Source organism: Acinonyx jubatus, chromosome D3 (assembly GCF_027475565.1).
Source record: "Acinonyx jubatus isolate Ajub_Pintada_27869175 chromosome D3, VMU_Ajub_asm_v1.0, whole genome shotgun sequence".
NCBI classification, from domain to species: Eukaryota; Metazoa; Chordata; class Mammalia; order Carnivora; family Felidae; genus Acinonyx; species Acinonyx jubatus.
This window is the reverse complement of record NC_069392.1, coordinates 21,059,738-21,084,651: the sequence shown is the minus strand read 5'-3', so window position 1 is coordinate 21,084,651 and position 24,914 is coordinate 21,059,738. Positions and strand designations below refer to the sequence as shown.

The 24,914-nt window shown below is 42.0% G+C and overlaps 1 protein-coding gene across 1 annotated transcript in view; it reads left to right on the top strand.

The window, feature by feature from the left end:
• SFI1 (SFI1 centrin binding protein) overlaps window positions 1-24,914 on the top strand; it is a 103,349-nt gene that overhangs the window by 53,637 nt on the left and 24,798 nt on the right. The window contains exons 9-16 of the mRNA XM_015081480.3: window positions 64-166; window positions 9,834-9,990; window positions 11,353-11,514; window positions 13,337-13,407; window positions 14,729-14,821; window positions 16,881-16,978; window positions 18,401-18,467; window positions 22,288-22,418. Coding sequence (XP_014936966.2) covers window positions 64-166; window positions 9,834-9,990; window positions 11,353-11,514; window positions 13,337-13,407; window positions 14,729-14,821; window positions 16,881-16,978; window positions 18,401-18,467; window positions 22,288-22,418 — 882 coding nt within the window. The remainder of the gene's footprint in view (window positions 1-63; window positions 167-9,833; window positions 9,991-11,352; window positions 11,515-13,336; window positions 13,408-14,728; window positions 14,822-16,880; window positions 16,979-18,400; window positions 18,468-22,287; window positions 22,419-24,914) is intronic.

Here is a 24,914-nt window from a genome sequence, read left to right as displayed (position 1 = left end):
GACCTTCTCTTTTCTGGGTGGCTTTTTTTTGACTGGTTCTATCTTTGGTTTGTTCTTTGACAGGGTGTGGTGGAGCCACTGGAGGCAGCAGCTGGGATGGGTCCGTGTGGGCCATGCCCTCCATGCATCAGCTGTGAAGCACAGGGCCCTGAGCCTCCAGCTGCAGGTGAGCGCAGCAGACTTTGGCATAGGTGTCTTCTGTCCATGTTGTCAAACCCCACAGCCACAGAGGGCAGGGTTGGATTCCCAAGAAGGCTGGCCATCATGCTGCTCCCTCTCTCCTAGGCCCTCCCTTCAGCTAAGGGGGTCAGGGGCGGTGGGCGGGGGTGGAGGGCAGAAGCAACATGGAAGGCTGGGTTCAATGGATAGAGGCTGCTATTAGGAATATGCTAGGGTCATCTGGGTGGCTCAGTCAGTTAAACATCCGACTTTGGCTCAGGTCATGATCTTGTAGTTGGTGAGTTCAAGCTGCACACCAGGCTATGTGCTGACAGCACGGAGCCTGGAGCTGCTTCAATCCTGTCTTCCATCTCTACCCCCACCCTCCCACTCAGGTGCACAGGCACACATGCACTCTCTCCCTCTTTCAAAAATAAAATAAAAAACATTTAAAAAATATGCTTAAATGTGATTACCAATGGTTTGTATGGTGCATTTGCTAATCATGGAGCTGGAAGGGCATTTATGAATTAGTTACAAATATGATTAAAGAAACAACAGTATATTCTTTATTTCTTTATTGCTGTTTTCCTATAGCAAGTTAGAAAATAATGAGGGCAGAAAAGAAACTGAGACTGTAAAGAAAACCTGGCTTCTAAATACAATTTTGCTTATATTGAGGTTTCTTTTGAGGATGCCACTAGCTTTTGGTCAGTAATAAAGGCCTAACATCTGTACTAAGACTATGCTGTGGTGAAGCTTTCTTATGACCTTTGATAGACTCTGAGTTTCTCTCAGTTCTTTGGTCTGCTGAGTACTTCTGGGGCTGCCATGTCAGTTATAGAGAATAGAACAGGGAATAGGGAAAAAAAAGAAGTGACCTTTACTATATATAGGAGTAAATCTCTTTTTAATCTGACAACATGTTGCATCGTCAGTGCAAAGGTGTGCAGTATATGGAAATCACATGCAAATAGCATATACAATCATCTAGGTCAGGGGTCCACAGAGTGGCCCACATGTCATATTTGGCCTACAGTCTGTTGTAAATAAAGTTTTATTGGGATGCAGTTATACCTGCATTGTCCAAGGTTGCTTTCAGGCTACAAGGGCAGAGTTGAGTAGTTCCCACAGAGAACTGTGTGTCATGCAAGTCTAAAATAGTTATTAATTGACTTTGAAGAAAAAATTTGCTCAGGGCACCTGGTTGGCTCAGTTGGTTAAGTGTCCAACTTCGGCTCAGGTCATGATCTCTTGGATCGTGAGTTTGAGCCCCATGTTGGGCTCTGTGCTGACAGCACAGAGCCTCTGTGTCCCCCACTCTCTCTGCCCCTCCTCCTCTCACCTTTCTCCCAAAGAGCCACTCCGAGAGCCTATAAACCCATTCTGCTGGTGCTATTGCTCAGAACACTTCAGAATTCCCTTTTGATTGTTGTCTTCAAAGCTTGCAACGACAGATTTGACTGAATAATTTTAGTGAGAGCAGGTTTTCATGGTTAGTGGTTGGATTTAACATATAAAACAACCCAAGGTCATTCAGAGTCAAATTCAGTGAAAATTATGAATCATCAAGATCTTATTAGTATATACGGGGCACGGGGTGTCTGGGTGGCTCAGTCAGTTGAGCATCTAACTCTTGATTTCAGTTTGGGTCATGATTCCACAGTTTAACAGGCTCTGCACTGATACTGTACAGCTTGCTTGGGATTCTCTCTTTCTAAATAAATAAATGAACTTAAAAAAAAAGATATTGATATGGACCAAAAGCTGTGTGAAACTCTAAGACCAGATTTTATTATGCAGATTATGAGTAATAGTGCATTATATCTGGTAAGTAGCATATGGTTTACCAAGAATTTATACTTAAGTCATTTCTTTTAAGCCTCATGACATCTCTGAACTAGGCAGCATAGACATCATGAGATATGTGAAATTAAAAAAATGTTTTTTATCAATTTGTGTACCTCAAACATAGAAACACTGAATATAAAACCTTTATAAAAACATGAGCAGATACCCAAGTAACCACTACCCAGATTTAGAAGGTGTTCGCATTTTCCATACTTGTTCAAACACTGCTCAAGCCCTGCTCTTCCTCCATTCTGCCACCATCCGTCCTCAGAGATGTCCCCTGCACTGATACAAGGTTATCATTCCCTTGTGTTCTTTTTCACTTGTAGAAATGTGTGCATACATACCACAAAGAAGAAATGTTCTGGTTTTGTAGTTAGGAAATTGATGAATGGTGTCATACTGGGCATTACTATGCAGCTTGCCTTTTTTATGCAACAGTATATTTTTGAGGTGTATCCTTGTAGGTATGTAGAGATCTATTAACCGTACACTATGCCATTGTATGAATAAGGTACAGTTTATCTGCTTCAATAGTAGTCAGTATTTATGCTAATGATGGACTATTGATGACTTCTACATATTTTCAATTACAAATGGTTCTGCAGAGAGCATTTTTAAACATATATTATTGTGCAAGAGTCTGAAAGATTCTGTATTCTGGTTCCTGGAAATGACCTTGTTGGTTCATTGGGTATTCATCTCTCTGTCTTTATTAAGGATTGCCTAGTTGCTTTCCAGTGTTGTGCCGATTTAAGTGCTAATGTTTCAGTTCTCATTTCTTTCTGCCTCCTTAGCACTGTGCATTGCCAGACTTGGTCATCTTCACCAATTTGATAGGTATGGAACAGTAATTCACTGTTGCTTTAATTTGTGTTTCACTGATTCCTGGTGAGGCACAGAATCTTTTCAGATGCTTGTTTGCATTTGGGTTTCTGCTTTTGAGCTTGTTTACATTCCTCACTCTTTATTATGTTGGGTTATTTGACCTTTTTTTTTTAAATTTTTTAATGTTTATTTTTAAGAGAGAGAGAAGGAGATAGATAAAGCATGAGCAGAGGAGGGACAGAGAGAGAGGGAGACACAGAATCCTAAGCAGGCTCCAGGCTGCTCAACGCGGGGCTCAAACTCATGAGCTGTGAGATCATGACCTAAGCCGAAGTCTGATGCTTAACTAAGCCACCCAGGCACCACCCCCCTTTTTTTTAAATACTGATTTGTGGACATTGTTTTAGATTCTGCTTACTAATCTTTTGATGTTAGGGGTGCCTGGGTGGCTCAGTTGGTTAAATGTCTGACTCTTGATTTCGGCTCAGGTCATGATCTCACGATTTGTGAGTTTGATCCCCGTGTCAGGCTCTGTGCTGAAAGTGTGGAGCCTGCTTGGGGTTCATTCATTCATATTCTCTCTCTCTCTCTCTCTGTCTCCCTCCCTCCCTCTCCTCTTCTTTCTCCCTCCCCCCTCAAGAATAAATAAATAAATTTAAAACAATAAAAACCAAAAGCTAATCTTTTGAGTGTTATATACTTTACACGTACTTTTTTCCAGTCTATAGCTTTTTAAAAAAATTTTTTTGCTTTGCTTATGATGCCTTTTTTTCCATACAGATATTATTAATTTCACCGTAGCCTAATTTATTCTTGTATCTTATGGTTTGGTCTTTAATATATTTTGGGTTTAATTTTATAAATTGTGTGAAAAGGGTCTTAATTTGTCATTTTCCATATGGATAATTAATTGCTGCAGCACTATTTGCTGATTCATCCATCCTTTATCTTTTTTTTTTTTTAAAGTTTACTTATTTATTTTGAGGCGGGGAGGGGCAGAGAGAGAGAGAGGGAGAGAGAGAGACTCCCAAGCAGGCTCTGCATGGGGCTTGATCTCACAAATTGTGAGATCATGACCTGAACCAAAATCAAGAGTCAGATGCTTAACTGACTAAGCCACCTAGGTGCCCCTGTCCTTTATCTTTTTTATATGATTATTAATCTACTTTCACTATAGAGTAAAGTCCCAGTTATTCATGGGTCTGTTCTGGGCTCTTCATTCCATTGGTCTGTATTTCTCTCTCTGAGCCAATACCACACAATTAATTGTGATTGAATAAAGCAGGTAAAAAAGACTACCTAGGTTTCCACCTCAATCACCTATTTGCCTTGTACCTTTTAATGAGTTACCTACCCTCCCTGTACCTTAGATTTTTTTTTTTATCTGTAAGTAGATAATAATAGTGCCTACCTCATAGGTTTGTTGAAGATTAAGTGTGATGATACATGTACTAGGCTTAGAGCAATACCTAGAATATGGAAAGCTCAGTAAGTGTTAGCTGTTTATTACTGTTTCTACTTTTACGAGCTATCTCTTGTCTTTATACATGAAAAAGGATGACCTGTTTTATTCTCGATCTTTGTAAAATCACCTTACCTATTCTTTTTACTCTTTCTTACTAATTTTAGGATTAACTGTCAAGTTCCACCTCTAAGCCTACTAGGATTTTTACTATAACGCACTGACTTTTTACATTAGATTGGGGAAAATTGTCATGTTTATGATACTGAGTCATCCCGTCCATGAACTTGATCCGTCTTGTGATATGTTGATGAGCATGAGAGGGAGAGTAAGAAGGATTAGGTCATGAAGTACATAAGGAGGCAGAGACTGTAGGTAAGGTCTTGCAGGCTACGCCCATGAAGGCTTTGGTTCTTATTCCAGTGGAGGTAAGAAGCTGCTGTCTTTGAGCGAGGGTGATATGATCACACTTACTTCTTAATGGGATCCCTTTGGTTCATCATGTGCTGCCTTTTGGGAAGAAAGAGAGGTGTGTGTGTGTGTGTGTACACACGTGTGTTTATATTTTTGAGAAGAACTAAGGGAAAAATAAGCCCAAAACTAACAAAAAGTGGTTTGTTAGTGGTAGGGGGTTGCAGGGAATAGTGTGGAAACAAAATATTTCTGTGATTTTACTTTCTTATACAATTTTAACTTTGAACCGTGTAGATATTTTATATAATTAAAAAAAAAAAACACTCAAGTGAATCAAAAAGGAAAAAAAGCAATCCCTAGAATTTTGAGGCACACTAAAACAAACTTAAATTTGTAGCCATGACTATACAGAGAAAATAATTACTTCAAATAACTTTAAAATAGGATATTTTGACTGTTCATCCCTAGTGGGATGCATTCTAAGGACACAAAGAACTTCTAGGAAATCCAAAACCTGCATTCAGTAGTCTTATTGTTCATGGCAGGTTTAGAAACTATTATAGCTACATTGTGAAATAGAGCAAATGACTATGGCAGTGGCATTGGGAATCATGATTTTCAGTTTAAAAGAAAAGATTACAAATATAAAAGAAATTAAATAAAAAGCCCTGTCATCTGAGATTGGAAATGTAAATATCAATATGGACTTAAGATGTTTTTTAACTTAAAAAATGTATTTCTAGTTCTATTTACTGAAAAATTAGAAGCAATGAGTAGCGAGAATGTACGGCATTTAGCATTCCCAGTGCCCAAGTTATGGTCTCTGTTATGTCCTGGCTGAAAGGAACTGAGGCTTTTTGGAGAAATGGCTGATTCCAGGTCTAGAGCAGGATATGGACATCATAAGCCCAGGATATAGTCTGCTGGAAAGTGAGGAAATTAGCAAAGGCTAATGGAATTGTGTCAGAACTCAGCCAAAAGACTCATAGACTTACAATAGAACAATTGGGACCTCAGAAAGTAATGACTGCAGTGAATGAAAACACATCAAATATATAAAAATCCATGCATGTATAATGGGGGAGGAGGAACTCACTGGTCACATATTTGGGTTGTTAGAGCATTTACTCAATTAGAAAATTAATGAAAGCCTAGGTGGCTCAGTTGGTTAAGCATCCGAGTCTTGATTTCAACTCAGATCATGAGTGAGTCCCATGTTAGGCCGAGCACTGGGCATCTAGCCTGCTTGGGATATATTCATTCTCTCTTTCTCTCTCTCTCTCAAAAAAAATAAAATAAAATAAAATTAATGAAAGCAAAAAATCAAGCATTTTCCCTGCCTTCCCTGTATAAACTATATCTTTGCAAAACCAGAGGGTAGGCCTCTTTACAAAATTCCAGTTAGTAGATGCAGAAGGATTACTAGAATCAGAAAATCAGTTTTGCCACCCCTAATGAGAAAATGGATCTAAGCAGCAACCACTGACTGAGAAGACCATGAGGAAAAGTAATGGAGGGATCAGGCTAACTTCATCTGAAGCCACTGACAGTCTTGACATGGCTAAAACTGGGGCAGCCAGCCATGATGTGCCTCATGATGCGAGGTAGTGGGAGGCCCCAGCACCACTTGAGAAATGTTCTTGCCTAAAAATTTGAACATGACTCCAACCAAGTCTAACATGAATCTAACTATCAGTTCCCAGGAAATATAGGGATCAAGGAGAAAAGTCAAAGACCCTTGCTGAGACAATCAGCCAAATCTAAAATGTGGGACATGTTTAGTGTCTCTGAAAAATTGGTGGCATGAAAGAGGAAAAGAGGCAGGGAAGAAAACTGTCACATAAAAAGGAGAGATTTAAGTGACATAACCAAAATAAACCAAAAAGGATCGCTCTGGCTATGTAACCAAACCACACAAGTGTCCATCCATCCAATGCACAGCAAGCCAATAAAAACTGATACCAAACTTTTGCTGTGAAGAAAGATAGGCTACTTATTAGCGTGGCACCACCCAGGAGAACGAGAAGGTAATGTTCAAAAGTCCCAAACTGTTTTGGGCACCTGAGTGGCTCAGTTGGTTAAGCATCCGACTTCAGCTCTCTGGGCTCTCTGCCGTCCGTGCAGAGCCCACTTTGGATCCTCTGTCCCCCCTCTCTGACCCTCCCCTGCCTGTGCTCACTTGCTCTCTCTCTCAAAAATAAACATTAAAAATAAATAAATGAAACAAAAGTCCCAAACTCTCTAATGGCTTTACAAGCAGGGGTTTTTAAAGGGTGAAAATTCAGGGTAAGGGTCTCAGGGTCTTGGATCACACTTGATTAGAGTTAGGTCAGCTATCACATTTCCTTCCTTGATCATCTTGTCCCTTTTGGCATCTCCCAGTCTGGTTTCAGTGTGATTGTAGTGAGATGGTCGTTCTGCTTCAGGGACCCGGTTGTTCTGCATTATGGGCCTGGAACTGCAAAACATTCTTAGGGATTGCATTAGCAATGTCATCTCTAGAGTACAAAGGCAAAAGTTCTACATCCTGTGACTATCACTAAGCTGCAAATTATTATTTTTTTTCTGGCAAACACAGCACATTGTTTTTGTTATCTCAGGCAGAACAGCATCCCACAGAGTTGTTGAGAGGCAAGTTTATGTTACTCCCTGAGGCATCTTTACAGGTTTTTTTAAATAGTAAGTAGGGGCTACGTGACTCTGGTCAGAGGCAGCTAGAAGCCATATGTCTAAATTGTGGGTTCCAGGGAGGCTTGCATCCCTGGTTTCAGCTGTTGTGTTAGGAATAGACCATAAAAGATCAAGAATGAAAGCAGGGAGAGCAGTTAAGAAGCTATTACAAAATCCCAGGTGGGATTCTAGACAAGGATGATAGCAAGATGGTGTTGGATTCTGGGTATACCTTGAAGGTAATGCTGACAAGACTCGCTAATAGATGGTTAAGACGTAAAGCTTCAGAGAAAGAGTCCAAGGTGACTCCCAGGTTTCTGGCGTAAGTAACTGGAACAGTGGAGTTGCCATTTAGTAAAATGGGGAAGATGGAGGGGAGTTAGCTCCATTCTGAGCTTTGTGTCTTCAGCCTATATTATAGGCCTTTTGAACATCCTCAAGGAAATGTGAAGGAAGCAGTTGAATATATGTGGAGTATGGAGGACAGGTCCAGACCTGAGATGTAAATTTGGGAGTTCTTGGCATGCAGTTGGTATTTAGTCATGAAACTGCATCAAAGGACAAAGGGAGTGAGTATAGCTTGGGGGGTCGTGGGGGGAGGGCGATTAGTCCCAGGACTGAGCCTGGGAGGAATAAAGGCGAAGGTAGCCTGGAGAATCTGCAGGCCTGATTGGCCATGTCAGATGCTTCTGGCAGGTCAGGGAAGGTGAGGAGTGGAATTTGACCTTTGGATTGAGCAACGCGGAGATCATTGATGCTCTTGGTAAGAGCAGTTTCAGTGAGCCTGATGGGGAGAGGATTCATGAAGGCCTTCCTGGGAAAAGAGAAATTAGAAAATAGACCCTTCTTTTGAGGAGTTTGGAAAGAAAAGAACTCCAGTGTTAGCTGGATGGCAAAGCGGTGGTTTGCTTAGGAATCTGATTTATTCCTTTCGGGTAGTGTTTTTTGTGACAGTAATCTTTTCCCCACAGCTTTTTATTTTTGACAAACACCAAATGACAGATACTGTATTCTCTTCACTGGTTTATCCTATTGCTAACATCTTCCTACATTTGCTTTCTCTAAGTATATCAATATATTTCTTTATATTTTCTGAGTCGCTTAAAGTTACAGACATAAAAGTTTACCCTAAATACTTCAGCTTCTATCTCCTAAAAATAAGGATGTTCTTCTATATAATCACAATATCATTATCATATCTAAGACATTCAATGTTAATATGGTAATATCTACAGTACAATTCATATTTAAACCATAGATTATTGCTATTTTAGTGTCAGGTCCAGGGTCCAATCAGAGGTCATCTGTTGTTTTCGATTGTCATATCCCTGAAAGGATTTGCGTTTTAGGATTGGAGAAATAATAGCACATTCATACACTGATTTTAAAAACCTAGTAGAGGGTGAAAACCAATGATGCAGAAGGAGGGGAAATTGCTAGGATGAACCTGAGAAGGTGAGAGACATGGGATGTATCCATAGTGGGGGGTGAACTTCTGATGGAAGGGAGTATGGATACTTTATTCAGAGTAGCCAGAGAGAAGGCAGAGCCTGTGGGTAGGTGGGTAGGTAGATGTGAGAGAAGCTTGAGAAAATTCTCTTTTGGTAGCTTTTATTTTCTTGGTGAAAGAGGAAGAATGGTATTCAGCTGAGAGGAAGGAAAGGAGAATAGGTGTTACAGGTTTAAGAAAAGAAGGTATGAAGTTGTTATCTGAGACTGTCATCTTCAAACTAGGGCATGCATATAGCTAGGCACACATGAAGACTTTGCTAAGGGTGCACAATTATGGATAGTCTTGAGGGAATCCTTTTGTAGACCCTCAACTTCTGCAGGTCACACTTCCCAGAAGCTAATGTGCCTGAGACGATAGGCTTCCTCCTACTTGGGAGAGAAAGGCAGACCCTCGCCTATCCCAAATCTGAATTAAATATATCACCCCTTGGATTGTCACAGCTTCTTGTCTGTTCGTTGATTTTATTGTTCCTCTTTTTCCTTGTTGTTCTTTAAAAAACAATTTTTTTAATGTTTATTTTTGAGAGAGAGAGAGAGACAGAGCATGAGTGGGGGAGGGGCAGAGAGAGAGGGAGACACAGAATCTGAACCAGGCTTCAGGTTCTGATTCTGAGCTGTCAGCACAGAGACTGACATGGGGCTCGAACCCACAACTGTGAGATCATGACCTGAGCCATAGTCGGACCCTTAACCCACTGAGCCACCCAGGCACCCCTCCTTGTTCTTAATCCAGAAAATAAATTACTTTCTGGAAGTAGAATGTCCTTCTTAAAGAGCCTTTCACTGCAAATTTCTGTAGCTCATGATCCTGCTTGGGAGTTGTTACTTCCTTGTTTCTAGTTTTAGCTTTGTATCTCAGTTTCTCTTTTCCCTCACCAGTGCTTCACCTCTGTTTTCCTGCCTCTCCTTTGATTGTTGCCTTTTCTCTGGTTTTCAGGCTTGGTCACAGTGGCGGGAACAGCTCCTGTATGTCCAGAAGGAGAGACAGAAGATGGTCTCCGCAGTGAAACACCATCAGCACTGGCAAAAGTGGAAATCCCTGAAGGCCTGGCTTGGATACCTGCAGGTCCGCAGAGTGAAGAGACAGCAGAAGGGTGAGCAGGAAGTCCCAGGCTCCAGAGACAGAGGATCATGTCACAATTTACAGTCTTCTGCCAGTGGTGCTGCTCTTTATTAGGAGAGATATAACCAAAGGAAAAAAAAAATAGAGATAACCACATTATGCCACAAATTTTGGAAAAAAGAGATTGAGGAGGAACATACATCATCTTCAATTCACATTTAAGTTATTTCCTTCTGGCCTTTTCCACTAAAAATATTTTTTTTTTCAACAGGGTTTAATTATTACATAAATACTGTGATTATTTATGATTAATAGGATACATACAACTTTGTATCTTTTTCTACACAACTAAACATTTTCCTATGTCTTTCAGTATTCTTCATAAATGTTATTTTTTTAATGATTGTCTGCATTTTGTAGGATGGCTTTCCTTAATCTATTTAGCCACTCTTGTATCTATAGATATTTGGATTGTTTCTACTTCTCCCCAATATGCAACCCATGTGATACAGGATATTGAGGGTTTTTTTAACCACTATTCTCATGGTTTAGTTTCCCAATTAGAGTTCAGAAGTAATAACACACTGATCATGATCGTTGGTACTTTCTGTACTTTGGTTTCTGGAGCCCACACAGAAGTGAGTCAAGCAGCATGCTAGACGTGGCTGGCTTTCACCCAGGCCTCCCTCCTGGGCTGCCAGGCCAGCACTGCCTTTTGGGAGAGTTTGAATGTGTCTGTCTGAGGATAATGAAGGAGACCCACTGTCTGGTTGCCCAAGCCTGGAAGGTGAAGGCATGAAGCTATTTAGCATGATAAGCTGTTATTTAGGCACTGACTAATGTGCCCCTCTTTACAGCATTTGAATTCCAGGACCAATTCCCTTCCACTTCCTGGACTTTAGTTCATCAGGCCATTAGCTAATTAGTATTAAAAGCAGGTGACTGGCAGCCAGGATCAGTCTGGCTAAAAGCTCGAAAAACACCTTTGCCAGCATGGTGACCAAGTTGTGTCATTGAGTCAATCCCTGAAGTCCCACCCAGGAGACATCAGTAAAGAGGCAAATGTGAAAGAGTCTTCTTTGAAAGCAGCCGCCACCATTCCTGGTCATCAGTAGTTAAGTGGAAGCCTCAACTCTTTAATAGAACTGATTTTGTAACATCCTCCTCCCTAAAATTACAGACCTTTTCTCTTTCCTTGGAGAAAAGAAGTGTAGCTAAGGGCTTCCAAATTACCCTCCCCTGCCTAAAAAAACTTTTATTTTAGAATTCTTTGTAAGAACATCCTCGAATCCCTGCTGTCTGCCAGTAGTAGGGTGCAGCTTATCTTAAAGATGCTTCCAGCTCATCTCTCAACCTTGCAGGGGGCAGCACGTAGTTACTTTCTTTGTTGCAGACATGGCTGAGCGATTCCACAGGGTCACTGTGCTCCAGACACACTTCTGTGATTGGCAGTGGGCCTGGGAGCGGAAGGAGAGTTTGTATGCCGTGCACGCACGCGTGGAAGGGCTGGCCGGGAAGATGGCAATGCGGCGGGCCTTTACTCATTGGAAACACTGTATCCTTTTCAGTCACCCAGCCCTATCCATCACCACAGCCAGGGCATCATGAGCTCAGCAGCCTTTGAGACAAAGGGCAGGAGATATTTGGAAAACAATTACTGACAATATAAGGTGGTCCTGATCTCTGTTTTCTTTTTAAAAAATTTTTCACTGGACATGTGCTTACAAAAGAGTATGTGTAGTACACATTAACAGTTTAATGAATGGTATTAAAATACCTATGTACCCACTACCCAACTTAAAAATTAGAACCTTGCTGGGGCACCTGGGTGGCTCGGTCAGTTAATTGTCCGACTTCGGCTCAGGTCATGATCTCACGGTTTGTGAGTTTGAGCCCCGCATCAGACTCTGTGCTGACAGCCTGGAGCCTGCTTTGGATTCTGTGTCTCCGTCTCTCTCTGCCCTTCCCCCACTCGTGGTCTGTCTCTCTCTCTTTCTCTCTCTCTCAAAAATAAATAATAAAAAAACATGAAAAAAAGAAATTAGAACCCTGCCAATTTGCTAACACTGTTCATCCTTGATTGCATTCCCTTTCCTCCCCCTCAATGGTAATCCCACTATCCTGAATTTTATGTTGCCATTTCATTGCTTTTCTTTACCCACTAGGTGGTGGAAATAGCCATGGCTGTGTGTTTCTTGGCAGCCCTAACATTATGATCATAGTTTCCATTTATTGGGCTTTACCATGTACAGACTATGCATTATCTGTTTAACCCTCATAGCAACCCTGTGGAGTAGATGTCAGTATTTCCATTTTATAGATGAGGAAACCGAGATTCAAGGGGGCTCAATTATTGTCAAAGTCACAGCATATCATTGGGCAGAGCCAGGAGCTTTTAACCCAGGCATTTGACTCCGGTGCTTTGACTCCTGTGCACATGTCTGTAATCACTGCCCTCATTACAGTATGTGCCCAGATGTGCAGATTCAGTCAAGGAGGTGGGGCTTGAGCTGACTTTGTCCTTAAAGGATCACAAGGTCACCTAGCAAAGTCGGGAAGAGTGTTTCAGGTGGAAGGAATGGCGTTTACACATAGATGAAGAAAAGATCCAAGGGCAGTGACAGGGATCTGTTACAGAGCTGTGGGGGTATGGATGGCAGTAGGGCAGTGCAGGTAGATGCAGGCTAGGGAACAGCTTGTAGAGCCCTGGATGCATCGGTCAGGAATTTGGGCTTTCTCCTGATGGCACTGGGGATCCTCTGGAGGTGTTTAAGAAGAGAAGTGATGGAGCAGGTTTGTACTTGAGAGGTCTGGATTACAGGGCAAAGCTGGCACGAGGAGAGCAGTTACATGAGACTCTCGCCAGTCTGTGTGAGGAGCAAGTCAGATGCACTGCAGGGCATCAGGGGTGGGAACAGAAAAACAGGAGAGATTTCAGAGGAGACCAGATGGACTTGGCAGCCCAGTAGATGGAGAGAGTGGGAGGAGAAGGTTTGAAAATAACTCCAAGGTTTTTAGCTGAAAATCTGACTGGGGTTTTGGTGCCAAAACAAAGGATGCAGGAAGACAGGAGAGCTTTAGATAAGGTTACTTGCAAATGTTTACTGTAATTCGTGGCAATTTATCTCAACTGTTCTTGCCTGTCATCAAATGGGCATCAGAAGGGAGAAAGGCAAGGCCAACTGTTTGATAAGCAACTCACACAGTTTCCCTTTGCCTCCTCCTCTTCCTGGGATCATCAGGAGGAGGCAGAGGTGGACGTAGGCCACCTGGCATGCCTGTTTTCCCTCAAGCCAGGACCCTCCCGATGGGTCACTGGGTTGCAGTGTGCTGGGGTGGGAACACTTTTGAGATGAAAGGCCTTAACTCCCTGGCGGATGTGCTGCTGTGCACTGAAGAAGCGGCCCAGTGGAAGGCGGCAGAAGATCACAGCAGACACAGCTTGCTGGTGAGAACACGGAAGCCTCTCAAGGCCTTTTTTTTTTTTTCTTCTTCAGGAACTGCCAAAGTTTTAGTGTTTAATGTTTAACAGCACAACTGACCAAGGTCCAAGATGTGACATTACCATGTTTAAAAAACTCTATAAACTAATTATAAAAACTATAAACTAATTATATAGTATGTGATAAGAAGAAAGCACACTTTATAATAGAAAGCCTATCTACACATAGGAGTTGCTTCAAAACCATAGTTACCAACCCTGCTTAACCATCCACTTTTGGGGAACCCAGGCCCACATAATGCTCTTCAAGTATATCTGGTTGTGGGATTAGCTTCACTCAAGAAGCTCTGTTCCATTGTACGTGTCCCTGTTTCCATTTTGGATAAGAAATGGTAATGGTGTGGGGTCAGAGGGTCTGGAGCTGTAAGGGAAACTTGGAGGTGATCTAGTACTGCACTTTTTTACATGGTGGGCCCTCTTTTTCTTCTTTTGTTTTTAAGTACTCTCTACTACACCCAATATGTGACTTGAACTCACGACCCCAAGGGCGGGCCCTCTTTTTAATTGTGGGAACCTAGTCTGTGAAATCAATCAACGCAGAAATTCTGCGGATGAAGCAGGGTCTGGGGAGTAGTCCCTCTTCTGCTGCTCTCCCCAACCCTCACCACATAAGGAGATCTTCAGACACTTTCAGGAGCCTCTGGGGTTCCACAGACCACAATATGAAAACCCCTAAATGCTTCACTTCTGTCTCAGAAAACTGGAGCCCAGGGCACTGGAGAATAGGCTTTGCTTAGGTGACATGTGAGGCAGTATTGCTGGAGCTGGAGCCAGTCTCGCGTCTTGCCCCTACCCCAACCCCCCTACTCACCAAGGCTTCCCTCTCCTCCTTTGATTCTATTCTACAAAACTACTTTCTAATTGTATAAGTGTGCATGTTGACACCCCCTCCACACACACATGGCTTGAAAAAAACACACCATAAGCTAAAAGTCTGTCTCTTTTTCTGAGAGGCAAAGTTGATGTTTTTAACCTTTGTCTGTAGTGTTCCCTCTGGGCCATGGTATCTCTCCTGGTCAGAGGTGAGGGTGTGTTTGTTCTTGTGCAGTAACAGTGGATAGCAGAGGATCAGTTAGACAGCTATTTATTAAGTGCCTACTGTGTGGGCTGGCTTGTATCAGACTCCCAACTGAATCTCAAAGCAGAAAGGATCCCAGGGACATGGGAGCAGCTGTGAATATCCACGACTGAGCCTCTGGCTTAGCTACTCTTACTTTTACAGATGCTGCTGATTTGTAACTAGTTGTGTCCTTCCTTCTATTCACAGCACTTCTGTTTTCGAGCCCTAAAAGACAATGTGACCCACGCGCGTCTCCAGCAAATAAAAAGGAACCTCGCTCACCAGCAGCATGACATAATGGTGAGGGTCATCTGTATGAAGGGACCTCTGATGGCCATTGTAGAGTTTTGTCCAGACTTTTTAGACTCCAAAACCTTAGTGTCCATTTTCTCTAGTTAGCCATACTGGCTAACTCTTGGTTTTCTCTAATCTCATTTTTTATCTGTTTGCTCAGAAACTTGATAGCAGACTCAGAGGTCAGGCTCCTGATCTAGGGAATACACTTTGAGTCTTGCATTCCAGGTGGTGTTTGCACTGGGAATCTGTTGTCTTCAGTGGTTGGTTTACCTGAGGGCAACAAACATCCTATCTCTACTTATAGATCGTGTTTCTGGGTTTAGGAGGATGGGGTTTTTTGGTTTTGTTTTTCATTATGAAAATGTTCAAACATACAGAAAAATATAAAGAACAGTATAATGAACATTTATATACTTACAATCTAAATTCAAATATTAGCTGATTATTAATATTTACATTTTTTTGCTGAATCATTTTAAAGTAAATTACAGACAACATGAAACATTACGCCTAAACTTTTCGGCATGCATCGCCCAAAAATAACATTTTCCTTCATAACCACAATATCATTGTCATCCTTAATAAAATGAACAGTAATTCCCTAATTTGATCCAATGTTCAGCCCATATTCAGATCTTCACAGTTGCCCTCAAAATGTCTTTATAGATGTTTTTTTCAAACCAGGATCCAATAAAGGGTTGGTGACTCACTACATTTGGTTATATCTTTAAGCCTCTTAATAACAGCCCTCCTCCTTCTACTTCTTTTGTTTAACATGTTTATCTTGTAATTGTAGTAAAAAAAAAATAACAAAATTTATCATCTTAACCACTGTCAAGAGTACAATTCAGTGACATTGAGCACATTCCCATTATTGTGCAACCATCACTGCCATCCATCTCCAGAACTTTTTTCATCTTGAAAAACTAAAATTCTGTCTCCATCAAACACTAACTTCCCATTCTCCTCCCCCCCTCCACCCCCAGCACCTGACAACCACCTTTCTCCTTTCTGTCTCTATGAATTTGACTACTGTAGGAACCTCATATTTACAGTACATGCCCTTTGTTTGTTTGTTTTAGCGTTTATTTTTGAGAATTGGAGACTGAGCATGAGCAGGGGAGGGGCAGAGAGAGAGGGAGACACAGAATCTGAAGAAGCAGGCTCCAAGCTCTGAGCGGTCAGCACAGCTGAGATTATGACATGAGCCAAAGTCAGATGCTTAGCTGAGCCACTCAGGTGCCCCCAGTACATACCCTTTTGTGACTGACTTAGTTCACTTAGCATAAGGTGTACTTTTTTTTTTCCAATCACACTGATTTTTGGAAAAGAAGGGCCAACTATTTTGTACAATATTCCATACTCTCGATTTATCGGTTTCCTTTTGATGCCATTTCATCTTTCTTTTTTTAAAATATTGTTCGTGTAAACTAACGGTTAGATTTAAGGGCTTGATTAGATTGAAGTTAAACTTTTTTTCTTTTTTTTTTTGGCAAGCCTATTTCATAGGCAGTAATATCTGATAAGATCAGTTTTAACTTTTAAAATGGCATTGTTGGGGCACCTGGGTGGCTCAGTTAAGCATCCGACTTCAGCTCAGGTCATGATCCCATGGTTCATGAGTTTGAGCCCCGCATCAGGCTCTGTGCTGACAGCTCAGAGCCTGGAGCCTGCTTCGGATTCTGTGTCTCCCTCTCCCTATCTCTCTCTCTGCCTGTGTGCCCCTCTTCTCTCTCTCTCTCAAAAATAAAACAAACAAAAAAAGATAAAATGCCATTGTCTTCTATGAGGCCCAGATGAGGAATAGCTTCAGCTTCTTCATTCTGATTTCCATAAACTGGAAAATCCATCTTTTTGCCTTTTATGTTGGCCCACAATAGCTCTGTATAGCTTAGCTGTAAATATTTTGTAAACTTGTTATATGTTGGGTACTCCCGGCTAAGGTAATTCCTGCTTTGGGGGAACTTGTAGTCTTTTGGGGTAAGGATTTGCTAATAGATTAAGAGAGATCATTTTACCTTTTGGCTTAATAAACCTCTGTTTGCTTCCTGTTTTACTTCAGCTGCTGCACAGGTTCTGGAACCTCTGGCAGTCTCGAATTGAGCAGAGGGAAGAGAGGGAGCAGCTCCCCTCACTGCGTGCTGCCTGGGACCACTGCAGGTAGGAACTCTGGCCTTCTCCTGGGGCTCTCTGGGGACTGACTCGCTGCACTCCAGAAGTGAGCACTTACTGTCCCTGCATGACTAGGCAGATTCAGAAAGGCCCTGCTATAAACCAGCAGTTCCTGAGCTTGCATTTTCCTTTTAGCTCATCAGATGAGAGGTGGAGTGAAGATGTTTGTGTTGGTTCTTGGTCACCATAGTTTAAAGTATGTACCTGCTGGTTCTCTGCCTCAATCCTTCAGGCTGCAGTGACGTTCACATCTTAGAATTCATGCATTGATAGTGTTAAAGAGAAGGCTTAGGCGAGTGAGTATTTGTGGCTTGGTCTTGAAGAATGCAGAGTGTCTTGAGTTTTTTGGAGTTAATTATTCAATTAAAATAAATAAGCACTACATGTCAGTGAGGAAGGCAGGTATAAAGTGAAAACTGAAAGCTCTCTGAATCCCTCCAATTCCTAAGTCCAATTCATTAGGTTCTTCAGAGGGAACCACTGTTCACTTTCTTGCTGCCAGAAATGTTCAACGTGCCCTTCTCCCCAGTAGTATAATCAACTTGATTCACATAGTTGTGGGTCCCATTTTGGAGCATTTTTTTAATGGGTTGTTGAGAATCTCATTATTTAACTAAACTTGGAGTTATCAGGGTCTGTCATTGCTCTAAATCCTGGTTTACAGAACTGAATGTGGTTCTCACTCTTAGTATCACTTTTGTGAAAGGAGCTTGTCACAGACCCAGGTGGTCCTACAAGCCCCAGACTAGTCATAAAACCAGAAAGTTCAGGATAGTTAGGGGATTTCATATGTATTACTCAAGTTCCAGAGACACTGTGCTTGGTGATCTACTTAGGTTTGTAAGAAAGTTGTCAAAATTTGGGGACAAGCCACAGCTCAAAATCGGGTTGACAGATTTCATGTTGAATAATAGGTTCTTATTTCTCTCTCTCCCAGAGTGAAACCCATGGGGTGCCTTTAATGCTAAGATGTAACCACACCCAGACTTTCCAGTCTTAAAAAAACAAGCAACATTTTTATTTTAATTTTATTTTAATTTTATTTTAATGTTTCATTTCATTTCATTTCCTTCCCTCCCCTCCCCTCCCCTCCCCTCCCCTCCCCTCCCCTCCCCTCCCCTCCCCTCCCCTCTCCTCTCCTCTCCTTTCCTTTCCTTTCCTTACGAGAGTGAGTGTGCATGGGAGCAGGGGCAGAGCAGAGGGAGAAAAAGATTCTTAAGCAGGCTCCATGCTCAGCACGGAGCCCGATGCAGGACTTGATCTCATAACTGTGAGATCGTGATCTGAGCTGAAATCAAGAGTCAGATGCTTAACCAACTGAGCCACTCAGGTGCCCCCAAACAGCATTTTTAAGACCCAAAGCCTGAAAGTGCAATAGGCAATACCTTGGTGTTATGTGTTTTATTTCAGAATAACGTTGCTATGCAAGTGTATCAAATTGTGGTTACGGTATACTCAGAAGAGACGATACAAGCAGGTATGGAGTACTTCATAGTAGATAATTCCACTGGGTTACATTCTTGGATCCATTTGCTTTGGAAAGATTCTTGGAAAAGACCTATACTAAGGGGTCTTAGTGTTCTGATTTGGAAGAGGGGTTGCTGTAAAAAGCTCAAAGGTATTTCCCCCAGATCCCTCTAGTGACATTGGAAAGTTTGCTTAAGCCCCATTCCTTCATCTGCTGGGAAAACGCACATGCTGAGAGTGATGAGCTCTTAACCAGCCATTCCATTCACATCATTACTCACTTATTATATTAGGTGGCCAACCTTCAGGAAGTACTGGAAAAGGTACAGAACGTAAGTGCTGTGTCTGAGCACTAAACAGTGTGAGACCAGTACCCACAGCAGGTGGGAGGATGTGAGGGTCAGGCTGGCAAATTAGTAAAGGTAGATTGAGAAAGGATTCAGTTCCATTTTTTTAAAGTTTTATTTAAGTAATCTCTACACCTGACGTGGGGCTCAAACTCACAACCCCGAGATGAAGAGTTGCATGCTCTTCTAACTGAGCCAGCCAGGCACCCTCTAATCAGTTCCATTGAAGAAAGACTCATTTAGCATCTGCTGTACCTCAGACACTGCTAAGCACTGAGAATACAGTTGTGATACAAACCAACTAAAATTCCTGCTCCCTCAGGCCTTGTAATTTAGCACCAGGGTGGCAAATTAGCTGTAATGATGGGAGCAGCTGTTGAGAGTGCTGAACCAAGGATTTCAAGGCCACCTTTAGGCTTGGGGGAATTTGTGTTCAACTGGTAATGTCTGCATGGGCATTGCAGTGGTGCTGCCCATGGCTCTTTTTGGCCATCCATGGTGAAATGGAGGAAGACACAAACCAAACTCCTGCCAGTTGTTTTTCTGCTGCCTTCTCCACCCCCACCACCGTCTGCTTCTAAAGTCTAACACATGAATCTGAAGAATTTGGCTGTTTCCTCATAGTGTTGAGATAGAATCTGAATTTTCTAACAAGGTGTACAAACTCCTTTGGGAGCTGGTCTCTGGCTGTTTCTCTGCCCTTTCCTATTACCACTCTGTTCCTCATAACAGCTAAGCTGCAAGTCCTTCCCTGAATGTGCTTCTCACTGTACCTGCACTTTTTTTCTTAAGTTTACTTATTTATTTTGAGAGAGAGAGATGGCAGGGGAGTGGCAGAGACAGGGAGAGAGAATCACAAGCAGGCTCCGTGTTGTCAGCACAGAGCTCAGTGTGGGGCTTGATCTCACAAACCATGAGATCATGACCTGAGCCAAAATCAAGAGCTGGTCACTTAACCAGCTGAGCCACCCAGGCATCTCTGTACCTGCACTTCCCTGTCCCTCCTACTTGTTCAGCTCAGGTGCTACCTCTTTCCCCAGCGCCACACCATGTGTGGTTTTACCAGCATATTCATCATATCATTATGTAGGTGTCTACATGCCTCTCTCCTGCCAGACTGTGAGCTACTTGAGGGTAGACTCTGTCTCTTTCTTCTCAGCTCGACAGTGTTGACAAAGGGAAGGTGCCAACTAATGTTTAGACAAACGAATGAACAAACAAGTGAACAGACAGACTGCCATTGGTTGCTTTGGAGTTTTTCCTGAAGATCATCCCAATTCTTGCTCTTTGGGTGGTACCAGCCTAGGGCATCGTTTGCCTTCCACACCTGGAAAATGCTTAGAGTTGCTGCATTATTTGACATTCCTTTGGATGATGTGGCTGTTTCTGAAAGGATGTTGCCACTTGGTCTCTTAAGCTCATTTAATGCAGGCTCACCAGAAGATAGAGACCTTTTAGAAAAAGAATCTGCTTGCTAGGGTTGAAAAGTGTTTATTTAAGGTGGAAAAGAAACAGAGTCTCCTATTTTCCTCCTGGAAAAAGAGAGCCCCTGGACACTGGGACCCAGCATTGGTGGAAAGGTCAAGGCAAGTGTCAGTGTTCTTATCTCTCACACTGCTCTTACATGGCCTGCATAATATAGAAGGTCTGAAAAATAGTAAGAGCCCTTGCTTAGTTGCTGTTGGATTTTTTTTTTTTTTTCAAATCTTTAGCTAACAATCTGAACGTCATCTAAGGAGATGACATCAGAGAACATCAAGTTCTTTACGGAGAACATCAGTTCTTTCTATTTCAGGCAAAGATAAAAATATTATTCATTGTGGGTTTCTTTCTTTTTAAAAAGTAATACGTAAAGAATGGCAAAATGTTTGCTGATTGTTGGTGCTAGATGGTAAGTTCATGGGGATTCATTATAGTATTGCTTCTACTTCTGTTTACATTTGAAAATGTAAATGCCCTTAAGCAATATATAGACATTATAATTTGAGAAGTGTAGGAATACATAAAAGAAAAAAAATAATAAAACACCCATAGTCTTAAGATAACATTTGGTGAGTAAGTCTGGTATCTTTTTTCCTCTGTGTGTGTGGGAGTGTGTATACCATATATTCACACACACACACATATGTTTACTGTTCAGTTATCTGTTGCTATGTGAAAAATCACCCCAAACCCAGTGGCTTAAAAAAACAACCATTTTGGGGCGCCTGGGTGGCTCAGTCGGTTAAGCGTCTGATTTCGGCTCAGGCCACGATCTCGCGGTCCGTGAGTTTGAGCCCCGTGTCGGGCCCTGTGCTAACTGCTCAGAGCCTGGAGCCTGTTTCAGATTCTGTGTTTCCCTCTCTCTCTGACCCTCCCCCATTCATTCTCTGTCTCTCTCTGTCTCAAAAATAAATAAACATTAAAAAAAATTAAAAAAAAACCAACCATTTTATTATGCCTATGGATTCTGTGGGTCAAAAATTGAAAGAAGACATAACAAAGATGGTTGGTCTTTGCTCCATGATTACTGGGGCCTCAGCTGGGAAGTCTGATGGCAGGGCATTAGGATCATCTAGAAGTTTCTTCTCACATGGCTGGTTCCTGGACTGGAATAACTCGAAGACTGAGCTCATCTGGGATTGTTAACCAGAGCACCTACATCAGGCCTCTCTGAGAGGCTTGGATTGCCTCACGCATGATGATGGTGACCTCAGGGCGGTCAGACTTCCTGTGTCGCTGCTCACTCCAAAAGTGTCACAGTGAACCAGACACAAGCTGTGTGGCCTTTCATGACCTAGCCTCCGAAGTCACATGTTGATATTGTCACCATTCTCTGTTGATCAAACAGTCACTATCCTGCCCAGATTCAAGGGGATGGGACTTTTCAGTAAAGGAAGACCCAAGAATTTGAGGTCCTGTTTTAAAATCTACCACATGTTTTATCCCAAAATTTTAGATCATGAAGGCATATGTATTTTTTTATGTTGGTTTTCTGTCTTCCTACTGATATTTAGTGATACAGTAGTAGCCTTTCATAATTACATAAAAATTTAAAGAATCTGTATTGCAAATAAACATCATAGAATCAAAAGATATATTACAGGGTGGGAACAGTGTTGTTAACACACATGACAAAGAACTGATAAATTTCATAAGGTTCAAAAAGCCCATTTATATCACTGAGGTAAGCACTGGCAGATGTAAAACAGGCAATGGTATGAACACTTAGTACATAGGACAAAACATTTAGATATATGCATGTATATATGCACACACACACAAATGTGTAAAGAGATGCTCAACCTGTTTTTAAAGTAAAAATCTCTTCCTTCTCATATTTCATTCTTCACCTATTGTGTTGACAAAGATTAAAAATAATTATCTTAATCTTTTTCTCAATTTTGTGTAGAAAGCAACCGTCCCTCTAGAGTGTGACCCTGAAAGGTCATTTTTTTTAATAATATAAAATACAAATAAAGGCCATTCATTGTTTTACTGTAGCGGCTGCAGTCCAGAGCAGACAGTCACTTCCAGCAGAGAGCCCTGCCTGTGGCCTTTCACGCATGGAGAAAACTCTGGCGATGGCACCAGCAGGAAAGTGTCCTCAATGCAAGAGCAGCACTCTTTCACAGGTATGCTGTGCAGCTCCTGTCTGTGCAGGCTTCTCAGGTCTAATTCTGCTGCCCCCACTGCCATTTGTGTTGTTTTTCTGCTTCCTAGGCCCCTAGGCCCTGGTTCTTCCTGGTTTTTCAATTAGGTGGGCTCATTGATTTCATGGAGCAGGAAAAGACGGCCAGGCCACTATTTCTCCTGGGAAAGCTTTTGCTCATCTTTATTGCAAATGCTTTCAAAACAGCCCGAGTTTTATGCCCCTTTCCTCATTGCAAGCCAGTGTGAGCTCCATTAGAGCTGCCCATTAGCTTTCTGGATCAGAGTGTGGTTGGACCTTGCTTTGCCTTGGCAGGCATTCTTGAGTGTGATTTCCCTGAAATGCTTGCTTCCTGTTCTGCTAGACCTGACTTTCTGAAGTTTGAAATATAGTCGTCAACAAAATTAGGATGGGCAAAGAGCAGAGAGCTATGTCTTTTTAGCTCCCACAGAGGTAAAATTTGCCCATAGCAGATCCTTGCTGCATTCTGGCAGAATATAACAAAGAACTTAATAATCACTGACTGTGTGTCTACCACTGTGGTGGGTGTGGTGTGATGGGAGAAAGGAAACAGATATATAAGCTCATTCACCTATGACATCACCAACTTCATTAATAATTTTCCTTCTCACAGCAGTCCTAAGAGAACAGGCTCAAAATGACAAATGACTCCCCCATGTAAAACAACCAGTAAGTGGCAGAGCCAGGTTTCAGTTCAGGTCTCCTTGACTCCAGGGACTTTGTGCTAGATCAAAAGGAACATCTTTTTGATGACTTTGTAGAAACTTTCAATCTTTGTGAGGAGGTAAGACTGATACACAAGAAACAATTGAAGAACCATTGCAGAGAATAGATTCACGTGTCCTCAATTATGTCAGCCCCGAGTTCTTCTAGAGCTCAGAGCTGGTGCTGAGGGAAGTCCCTGGGGGAAGCATGCTATGAGCTGAGGGGTGAGGATGGATGGCAGGAGTGGGCAAGATGAGGAGGACCAGACCCAGGGGATCACCCAGGCCCATAGAAAGATAACAGATATTTAAGCAGGTGCATGTCACTAGTAAAGTGATAGTTGTGGAGATTGCCCTGAGAAAAGTGTATATCAATTTAGGACAGAGAGACCAAGAGGCAGGGATATAGGAGAAGTTACAATGATTTTGACTTTGAAGGACTCTGAATGCTAGTCTGAGGGGATCAGCCAGAAATCTGAGTCCTTAGCACAAAGTTCAAGGAGAAGATTATTAGGGGGAAGCCCTGAGAAATTAGAGGCTGACAAGGGGACAGCACTTACCTTTTCCCCTTCTGCAGACCATGGCTTCACCTTTACCTAGTTCCTGTATTGATGTCTGATATAAGATTCCTTTGAAAAATGTCATTAATACTTAACACACACACACACACACACACACACCCTTTGTTTCTTTTACAAAGTCATGATTTATTCTGTTGCTTTTTTGTATTTTGGCATGCTGCAGAGACTTTCACATTTTGAGAGTACTTTCAAAATAGCCAAGAGGAGGGGTACCTAGGTGGCTCAGTCAGTTAAGTGTCCAACTTCAGCTCATGTCATGATCTCACAGCTCATGAGTTCGAGCCCCAAATTGGGCTCTGTGCTGACAGTTCAGAGCCTGGAGCCTGCTTTGAATTCTGTGTCTCCCTCTCTCTCTGCCCCTCCCCCGCTCATACTCTGTCTCTCTCAAAAACAAATAAACATTAAACACAGACACACACACACACACACACACACACACACACACACACACACAATAGCCAAGAGGAGTTTCTAAAAGAATTTTTGTTGAGGCACCTGGGTGGCTCACTCGGTTAAGCATCTGACTCTTGGTTTCAGCTCAGGTCCTGATCTCAGAGTTTCATGGGTTCGAGCCCCACATTGGGCTCCATGCTGACCATGTGGAACCTGCTTGGGATTCTCTGTCTTCCTCTCTCTCTCTCTCTCTTTGCCCCTTCCCCACTTGTACTGTCTCTGTCTCTCTCAAAATAAATAAATAAACTTAAAAAAAAAGTAGAAGTTTTAAAAAAAATTTTTAATTAAAGGATTTTTGTTGGGGATCAGTCTTGGGTGATTTTACAGTTATCATTCTTGAGACAAAAAGGTGGAGGGTGAATTGGAGACAGGGAAGTAGCCAGAAGGCTTGGAAGATAACCAAGGCCTGATGTGGATTTAGCCTTATCTGGATTTTATCTTGTTTTAGTTTAGTTGGATCTTTTTAGAAAACTTAGTTTTTTAGGTTCCTGCCTTTCTGGTCATGAGGGAGCAAAGTGATGGAGAGCCTGGCTTGGAAGCTAGACAGGCCCGAGTTCAGACCCTATCTTATAGGGTTGTCATGAAAAGTAGTGAGATAATCCATGTGGAATACAAGCAGAATGTCAGCACAAAATATCAATCTTCCTCCTAACCCCTAGAATTGATTTGTGATTCCTACAGCAAATGAATATTCGTAGGTTTCGTACGGAGTTTAGCAAA